Genomic DNA, 10,735 nt, shown 5'->3' on the forward strand with positions numbered 1-10,735 from the left:
GGGAATCGATCCCAGGTGTGCTGGAGTATGGTAACCGGAGTCTTAAAATAAGACATAAATATTTGCAAGTTCATAAACAGTTACGGCAATTATTTGAAAAATGCTTCTTGGACTGCTTTCTTTTCAGATTGTGATGTGTATGATCAAATGTCAGAACTAAACATATTCAGTGTCCTTTTGTATCTGATTAGTATGTCTTAGTATGCGAATAATACTATTTAGAATAACTCCAGCTTCTTTCAACAGATATGCAACATTAAGTCCCACTATATTACAGGCTGTATTCAGCATGTCTTAATAGTTATCTGAATGTATCCAATATGTTAGGAGTAGAAAAGGCTAACTAGATTATTTTTTATCAGATTACTATAGAAGGGTCAAACAAATGATAAATCCGAGCGTTAAATACTACAAAGAAAAAAGCAGTTCAATACAAGAAGTTGCAGCAGACTTCCTTTTGACAATTTTTCGTGCTTCATATTAGTGTAAAACATAAAATGATCCTTTTGAAAACGAAACAGGATGCCGATTAAAATTGACGACAAACATAGAAAGCTTTATATTTGAGTTACTGATTGCATCTATCTTATACCATGTTGTCTTAGAACTTACTATATTATATGATCAGCATATTATCATTTTATACAATACAAAACATTTTTCATGAAGCAGAACTACCTCAGAACCAGAAAATATCTACAGAATACGCTTTACTTAACTGTTTAGTGTACCTTCTTTCAATAAAGGTCATTCGCTTTTTTGGCATATGAAGTAAGATATGAGTAAGTACAAGTTATTTTAGAATTACTTGCCCCTCACTGATGTGAGTTCGAACCCTCGCTTGGGGTGTAGATTTCTGCATGTAAGAAAGCCATACAGCTGCGTTACGAATAGTCGGAAAAAATAGATAGATGCTTTTTTTTTCGAGGTCAACATATTATCAGTATATAAAACACAAAATATAGTTTAGTTTAGGGACCTCCGTGGTCGTTGACTTCCAGTCACTTGCCTCTCACTGATGTGAGTTCGAATCCTCACTTGGTATGTAGAATTCTGCATGTAAGAAAGCCATACAGCTGCGTTACGAATGGCCTGTGCGCATATGCCTCAAATAATGTCCGGAGGGGCCCCTGGAGTGTTCCTCCATCAGCTAAAGCTGGAAAAGTCACCATATGACCTATACCGTGTCAATGTGACTCTAAACCAAACAAACACTGTTCAGTTTTGTTTTTTTCTGCTTTAACATTTGTAATGGAGTAAAACCATTACACAAATTATAAGCATATCGGAACCTTTTTGTTTAAACATGAGAGAACAATTAGTAAATGATATATATGCATTTGGACGTAATGATCAATAAAACGTCACTAATGTTTGCAAAACAAGATGAGAAAAATCAATGTGTAGCTAAATTTTGAAACGGATCTATATATTGTATTCAAATATCTCCAGCATCTTTCTTAATACATTTTGCGTGAGTGTTGCAAATCTATTCAGAATATATGGGTTAACAATGGCGTAGGAACTATGGCGTGTATATGTCACTAAAATGTAAAAGCTGTCACATACTCCTCATAAAATAAACGAACGTGTTTGTAAACATGGACATTTTCAAACTGAAAGGGATCCATGCTCAAAAATAATGACAAAATACAATACATATCGCATATCCGTAGCCTTGACCAACCTATAAACCAGGCCAGTCTATGTTATAAGTACAATAACACTTGACCAATTACTGTGTAAATTCCAGTATTTGTACATCTTCTGTTGAGTTTTTTTTTAAGTGAAACATGTTACAGAACTGAAAAGAACATGTTCTACCTCAAGCGCAATACTTCAGAATGACAGTGTAATGTATCTTCGGAAAAAATATTTGATATTCAGATACAGTTCCACATTACGTCCTAAAATACAAATGATTGGGGTTAAGTATCCACGAATTAATTGTAGTAGGAAATAAAAAGACAAAGAAGAGATTTCTATAAATGGATTCCACATAATGCCGTTTAGAAGCTTGATTTGAACACCACGACAACTTATAACGTTAATTTGTGCCCGTGGAGCCCATGCTAATCATAATAAATCATACAATTGAAGAACAAAATGGTGTCTTCTGACGTGTAATTGATTATAATCATACGAAAACAAAGAACAGAAACAAGCGCTGTTGATAGTCCGGTAGTTTACATATGAAATAATATGGACAAACAATTGTGTTACGTATTTAAAACTTGGCATTTCCCACCTAGAGCGTACACTTGTTTTATTCAAGGCCATCAGGAAACACAAACATTCTTCACTGGCCTCAATGCTATATTTACATTCAAATATTACAAAAATTAAATGAATATCAAAGTACTGCATCAAGTTTGTGGAAATAATTTATTTTTAATTTTTACTTATTCTCGTTATGCAGTTATCGTTCTTCGAAAATGGCGGAGGCGTTGAATTTGTTTCGAAATATTACGGAGGTATATTAAAAGTCAACACAGCTGTATCGATACCAATAATTGTAATTTCTTCAAACATATTTTTCCAGTTATAATGGTATTTTATTCAAAAGAGCATTTGCGGACCAAAACACGCTGCTAAATATGTTTCATTATTACAGTATTAATTACCACAAAATGTAAAAATTTTAAATAGAAGTTCAGATGCAGTTTAAAGGGTTTATTTAATGTTAGTAGTAAATACTTCGTCATCAATATTCAAATGTAAGGAATGTGAAGTTAGCTTAGCAGCTTCTAAAAGTACAAATCTTCACAAAAAGCATACATTGTTTGTTCCTTACAACACATTTGATAACAAGGAATACTTACTTTATGGTACATTTTAAGACATGATTAGTATATACAATTATATACAATATATATTAGACTGTGCTATTGCATGTACGTGTACATTTATAAAAAGACAGACTTCATGACAGACAAAATATCCTGACATAACATTTCCTCTTGTCTAGCTAAGCAACACTGTCTGTTTTTCCGTCTTTAATATGTAAACAAAATACCTAGTACCTAATAAGAAAATGCAGATAAAATGTTTAGTACGTTATATGATAACAAGAATAATAAGTGAGTGAATAATCCCTATATTGCCATATTGGTTTATAAAAAGAAAACACAAAAATACACAGTGCATCAGTTTTCTCCGTTTGATAAGCCTTTAACCGAGTTTCTTAATTTGTATGAAGCAGAGTTCCAGAGAATGTGTTCCATCTGTAAGAATCTTGAGAAATAACGTTGCCTGTTTGGGTAGACAGCACTTGGATCCCAACCCTCTGACCAACCGTGAGGACTTCTACAGTAACAGCTGAGTGGCAAGCATAGCTACCTGCACTCCGGAACACTACAGGTGCTGTCTTCGTGTCATCCACCATGATATCAATATACAAATTCTTTCCAGAGGACAAACAAAACATAACATTAAACATGTATGTTCCATTAACAGGTGCGGTGAATTTACCACTTCTGGAGTCATAGGCGTCACCCTCGTTCAACTCTGTTGTAGGGAAAACAATGTAAACTCCCTTAGTAACAGACATGTGTGAATTAAGGCGTGCCCTAAACACTATTTTCGATATTGTTGATGCTTCTGAAAAGAAGATTACGATTACTTAAGGAGGTAGGTTACCTTTATATTTGTATGTGCGCATGTCCAACCGGAAGCCAACGTGACGATTTACGACGACGTTTACGACAAACTAAATGTGTTTGTATATTCATTCTTCTGAAAACAAATCATAGACCTGTCTTCGATCTGACGCTTTATGGTTTAATAATGCAGAAATAATGAATACATTGCCGCAGAAACGCTTCAAAACAATGTTGCCTTAAAATGACGTCATTGACGTCATGACGTTACGTGTCAGTTACCGCGCAAAATCTATAGCTTTTTATCTTGAAAGTACGTAATTCTGTGCATTTTCTTTATTCAAACTATTTTCAAATAACCATTATTTGCTGAAATATTTTTTATGAGTCTTTTGCTCTGAATAATAATCAATATTTTGCTTCTTTCATGTAGTTATATTGAAATGTTATGCGGAATGTAAGAAAATGGATGATGGTAACCAATGTTATTTGGAATATAATTGGGTGAGAGGTTACTTGTTACGGTCATTTTCAAATGAAAAATCTAGCAGTTTGATTTGTAATACCTATTTTTCAGGTTCCGTTGATAATTTGTTACTTATGTACTAAAACTAAGATCTAAAATTGTTCAAATTTCAGTAGAAAATTGTGGTTTCTTGAATTGAATTGATGTTACCATGGAAACGAAGCCCGTGACCTATGTATCTAAATGTAAATTTCAAAAACGTTGACACTAGTCTATTTAAGAAACACAACTTTTTATTTTTATTTTCATTTCAACAATATCCATGAGAATAATAGTAGCATGCTGAACGATTTTTCCATGAAAAATGCCAGACAAGGGGTACTGCTGTAAGTATTCTAAGCTGAGAAATTTGTTTGAATAAATGCAGATAACACGAAAATATAACTTACGTTAGAAATAATATGTTTTAAAGCTACATCAACTAGAAAGATAATCTTATTCAATATTATTTTATAAGAAATTACGACAAAAAGCAAGATATAAGCCATTTTAAACATCTCTGTTGCCATGGTTACTTTAAACTTTAAGAAAAATAGGGTACCATGTATAGTGCTTGGTATTTTGCTAATAATATTACCCAAATATTCCATGTTGGTCATTAACAAAATGGCACTGAAGCCGTCGAAACCCCCTATTTTTATACATAGTTGTTTAAAAATGAGAGAAAATGCGTTACCATGGAAACACGAGGCCCGCGACATATACATTTTAAGCTTATATTAGAAAGCTAACGTGCATACTAGTAAAATTATAGATTATGCTGACTTCTACGGACATCAATGAAACTAAAATACACTGAAAAGTGTTAAATATCCGTATTTTCCTTCTTATTTCAATATGAAATACCTCTGGAGGGTCATGTTCTTCAAACCTGGATAAAAATTGAACTTGAAGGGACAGAGACAAACGAAACTGAGATTTTAGCAGTTAAAACTTCATATTACACGAAATACAAAACGATGCTGCGGTTCAACTAATTTGAATTTACCCTTGTAACAAGGTAACCTACCTCCTTAAATGCAAACTACATTGATATCTATTTTCTTAACTTCATATATAATGGATAACATTACCGGACATAGTTCAATTTTGAAGTTACTTGTTTATAGTTTGGATGATCATTAGAATGATTTCTCTTCTGACTGTTTGGTATAAAATATACATCTGACACTGAGAATATATTATAGAAAAGAAGTGAAAGATTGATATTTATGAAAACTTTAGTAATAATAATACTAATAACAATAACGATGATAATAGTAATAATAATAGTAATAATGATAATTTGATAAATTAAATTGAATGCAATTGAACAAGTCTGGTTTGGTATACTGGCTTTGTTCATACTCCCAAAAGCATCTGAGACATTTAACCTCGTTCAAACCCTGTTACTTTTTAAGGGTTAATTTACCTAATTTCACTTACTAACTGTTTTATACCAAAGTCAAACCTTAAATAATATCTCTAATTTGTAATACTAGCAAACACGCCAGGTATACAAAAAACAATACAAATTATATGGGTTCTTCATATGATCAAGTTGCTTTTATCGTCGAACTTACGAATTAACGCACGTTACTTGAACTTGGACTTAGTATTGTTATATTTTTGGTCCTTTTGGGATCACAGTGTTCATTCAATATTTCTGAATGAAAGACAGAGTTCAGCATAAAAGCCGTTCGTAAACAGGCACAATTTTACCGAGTCTGCTATTGGTTGTGAGCATCTTCTTACAGATAACATTTTAAAAGATTGACGTATCTAAAATACATTTTAGTGTTGTATTTATTAACAAATTGGTCATATGTTTTAATACTTCAATAAGCATGATATAACGGATTTGTTTTCATCCGTATTTACTTTATATATAAATTCTAGCTTTCTTGTACTTATTTAATTTTAAATGTACCGTAAAAATTGTGATATTTGCCCGGTTAGTGAAATAGTCAATGAAACTGCTCTAAAAGTTTTTAATGACCGTATGTAACAGCTTGAAATAATACCTGCAACATCTTCAACTCTTTTCAGCATTTTTCCAACAGTGTCTGTCATTTTCTGCTCAAACGCGGCAGACTTTTCTTCAAGTTTGCTTTTAATCTCAGCCACACTTTGGTCCAAGGTTTCTAGAGCAGTGGCTACCTCAGTCTTAGATTTTGCCATGCTCTTAACTCTTTCAAGACCTTCAATTTTCATTCTTTCCATCTGGTATTCCATTCTAACTAATTTCTCCAGAATCTTTTCTTCAAAATCATATTCCTCCGCTATTACAGTCAGAAACATTGCGCACAACACAACGTAAGAAATCATAACTAAGCCTTCACGTTAAAGTTTCCAAGTACAGCTGCCACAAAGAAATTATTTGAGTTTGTAAAACACTTGGTTAAAAACTAGATAAAATCAAAAAGTTTTTAGTTTCATCTATTACAATAGTAGGCATATTCTCCCCGTTAAGAGCTAGTTCATAATCTATTTGTTCATTGGTGAGTTTGCAGTATTTCATGTTGGAGAAAAAATGACATTATGTTAGACAGTGAAAGGGACACCGATAGAATCACCAACATTCTATAAATGTAACAAAGGTTATGATGTTATAGTCGTTGTTGCACAAGTGATATGTATGGCTTTCCAACGACGACATCGAGATAGGAGATAGTAATTTAGAGTTAGCGACGCCACCTTGTCATGTAATACATTTTCCTTAGGTACTTCATCAGACAAATTTACCTACATTATTTATTTTGCAATCGTATCATCATTGTGAACTGGATTACAGCATTACAATGGTAATTACAGAAGACACTCATTCATGTGCACTAGTGTATTCTGCAAAAGTTATTAATTTTACGATTACGTCTCAAGAAAGCTTTATATAAATAAAGCTTTCTTGAGACGTAATAAAATAAAGCTTTCTTGAGACGTAATAGTAAAAATAAAGCTTTGTTGAGACGTAATCGTAAAAGTAATAACTTTTGCAGAATACACCAGTGCATATGTATATATAGTTCTTTTTCATTGGTCTAAACACAGTCGTCACGTGATAAAAAGTTGTACAGACTCGTAGGCGGAGCCAAAAACATTTACCCCCAACTCTGACATCATAACACTTTGACCTCAAAACAGTGTGACGCAATGTACTATAATGACCAATAGCTGCAGATTTACATTTGATTTCAATGTATTCAATTATCTTCAAGATTTTGGATTTAATAATTAAATAATTGTTTCCTTTTAGATTATTTTTGTTGGATTTAACGTCGCACCGACACATGATAGGTCATATGACGACTTTCAGCTTTAATGGTGGAGGAAGACCCCAGGTGCCCCTCAGTGCATTATTTCATCACGAGCGGGCACCTGGGTAGAACCACCGACCTTTCGTAAGCCAGGGATAGCCTCCTCACATGAAGAATTCAACGCCCCGAGTGAGGCTCGAACCCACATCGATGAGGGGCAAGTGATCAATGTTAAGTCATTATCGACCTGAAAAAAAGGTGACATTGGCCTCATTTAAAGGCATTTTGATTGATAAATGAAGGCTTCAAACATTTTTGAATAATCCTCATGAAATGCATTGGTCGTATAAAATTAAAAACTACGGTTGCAAGTAAATACTTCAAGATTTTCTCACGTGAAAATTTGAAACTGAAACGATTGTGTTTCTGTTATATATAAATAAATTATGTTTCATTAAAAACAGGTTTTCTCAGAATTTATTTTATGTTATTTTCGCAGTAAACAGTGATTGCTCACTTGCTGAAGTAAATACAATATTGAGGTACAGAGTTTCAATATAAACAAATGCGTATATAATGTTTAAAATATTGTGGAAGAATTCATATTTCTAGCAATTTAATTTTAATTTTATTAATTATATTGTCATTTGCATATTGTATTTAACATGCCCAGATAGTTGAAAATACATACTTAAAGAAAGACTTTTGGTGGGTACTTTTGAATTTTTCAGGCAAGTCATTTACATGGGACCTTTATTTCGATCGCCGGGAAAATTTATCATGTGAACCAATCAAAAGACTAATCAAAGCGTATTTTTGTGTACAACAAAAAGTTGTAATTTTGGATAGGACCATCCAAACGGCAACTCTTTGGTCGGTTTAGTGGCACATGTTGCAAACAGTTCTTCGCAGGCTTTAGTCGTTTAAGATACATGTCTCAAACAGTTCCTCGCACGCTTTATCGGTTTACATACAGCGGTTCATTCTTTAATCATTTACATCCGATAGTCACTGCCGAAACTTGTGTGCAGTTGAATTTTTAACACATCATTGTTGCATATGTTATAGGAACTCAATTTGTTACGAGGTTCTATCTATCTAACATGTTTCCATCAGCACCAAGTATTTGAAAACTAAAAATGCGCACAACATACTTGACATGTACATGAATTGTGATACTAATTTTCAAATTAATATAACGCCGTTATATGTACAGTGACAGAGAGTTATAAAATAAAATGATATATAGATCAAACAACTCAAATTTTCGAAAACTCTCAAGCAAAGAATAGTGTATTAAAAGCAGTAAAAACCCGTTGGATATAGTGCGTTACATGGGCTGTTTGTAAAGCATTAAAGCCCCCTGTAATTGCCTGCCAGAGATATTTTAGTATATTGTAACCTTTATAAAAAAAGGTTGTTTGGGGGTTTTTTTTCACAGGTGAACCCTTTGTTGATTTTCGAGGACAAGCATGCCCTTGATAACCACCTCTTACAAATCAGGAGGCATCTTTAGGTATGACTATGAATTTCTGTACTCCCAATTCCTGGCTAACATGGAAATGTGAAGAACAACATAAGCAATCTAATACTGAAATTATTTTACAGTAGATATATTTTCAAAGAGCGTAATAAAACGCATTTCAGACAGGCATCCAGATTCATTATTGAAGACGTTTTCGGGCTCGTCCATTATACTAACTGGGGACCACACGCCGCTTTTCATGGAATTGCACTGTATTGTACCATTGGATGACCACCGCTGTATGGCCACATCTGTGGATATCGCTAAATTGTATTTTGTTACTTTTAACATGTGCAGATGCTGAGTGCTGCTCGTCCTGGGGCTAGAGGGCATTGGGGGTAGCATTCAGTTCCATTACCGTCAATAAACAGGCTCAGTCAAATCGAACCTGCAATATTTACACTTCTGTTGTTTTGGGCGACCTGTAGGTTTCAACCTTTTCTATTTTATGATACATTAATATAAGAAACCAGGGGGTGGATTCGTATTGTACATCAACAATGAAAATATTATTCAGTGTATCAGTATTCACTGTCTGATTGATGCACAACTGAGGATTCTAATTAATTTGAAGCAGTGTTGCAGTAGGTGTGTGCCATCTGTAACTATTGTGATTATTAATAACATTTAATTCGTTAGATAACACTCGGATCCCAACCCTCTGGTCGACAGTTACCATTTCCACACTAACAGCTGAGTGACAACCGCTGTTAGATACACCACGAAACACTATAGGTGACGTGTTCGCGTCGTCGACCATGATATCAATATACAAGTTTTTGCCAATGTACACACAAAATATAACATTAAACATATATGTTCCATTAACAGGTGCAACGAATATACCACTGTCAGTGCCATATGCATCTTCCAAGTTTATTATTGCTGTAGAAAAAAATAATGTAAGCTCCGTTGGAAACACTGATATCAGTATTAAAAAGTGCCTTAAACGCGACCTTCGGTATAGTCGATGATTCTGAAAAAAAGAATACTCAGGTTAAACTCAAACTACAGCGAAATCTATATTTGACAATTTTATATAAAATGGTCAAATTTTAAAGCTGCTTGCTTGGATGAATATTTCAATGATTAATTTTCTACTAGTTTGGTGAAATGTAGGGCTGACAATAAGAATTTACGAAAGAAAATTATTTCAAAATTTCAAAGCAGCATCAATATTTATAAAAACATAAGCAATAAAAATGATAGTAAGAATAATAAGTTTAGTTATACTATAGTAGAAAAACATCAAAGACATTTCACTTTTTTTCATCTTTTTATTCAAACGGTTACATTAATACATTTCATATGTCACTTAGTTGATACTGAAGGCAAAGCTTAAAGCATATCTCGAATCTACCAAAAGTGTCACTTATGTATTAATGTAGTTAATTAATTTACTTTTTGGATTTACATTCATTTATCATCCTTCTTATAATAATACATTATTTAGCAATACTTTGAAATGTTTTATACAAAGCAATATGTTACTTACAAATTTTCATTAAAATGAGCCAAATGTTTACACTAATAATTCTGCATACTCTTGTAAGTCTGAGAGTGGTATCTGCATATGTTCATGAAAATTAAAATTAAACAGGCAAATATTTGAGCGCCTCTAAAATTTGCCATAATCATAACATCTTACATAATCAGTAGCCAAATATTTTTTTTTCTGTACTACTAACTTACATGAATTCGATAAACAGTAAAGAAAGGAAACATTTCAAACTTGGAACTAAACAGTTCTCGGGACCTTCATAAGGAATTTCTAAGCACAACATTTTATTAACTGTAATATTTTTACTTTATATGCTTTCAATGTGATACCATTCTGCTGAATTTCTCTCAG

At 33.1% G+C, this 10,735-nt stretch overlaps 1 protein-coding gene across 1 annotated transcript; it reads right to left on the bottom strand.

Annotated features, from left to right (window-relative positions):
• Nucleotides 1-3,184: 3,184 nt before the first annotated feature.
• Nucleotides 3,185-6,405, bottom strand: LOC128558316 (complement C1q-like protein 4). Its single transcript, XM_053547243.1, has 2 exons — nucleotides 6,129-6,405; nucleotides 3,185-3,507 (listed from the first exon to the last, which is right to left on the bottom strand). The coding sequence occupies exons 1-2, from the start codon at nucleotides 6,403-6,405 to the stop codon at nucleotides 3,185-3,187; spliced, it is 600 nt and encodes a 199-aa protein (XP_053403218.1).
• Between the last annotated feature and the right edge of the window lie 4,330 nt (nucleotides 6,406-10,735).

This window comes from Mercenaria mercenaria, chromosome 7, assembly GCF_021730395.1.
Source record: "Mercenaria mercenaria strain notata chromosome 7, MADL_Memer_1, whole genome shotgun sequence".
Classification (NCBI taxonomy): Eukaryota; Metazoa; Mollusca; class Bivalvia; order Venerida; family Veneridae; genus Mercenaria; species Mercenaria mercenaria.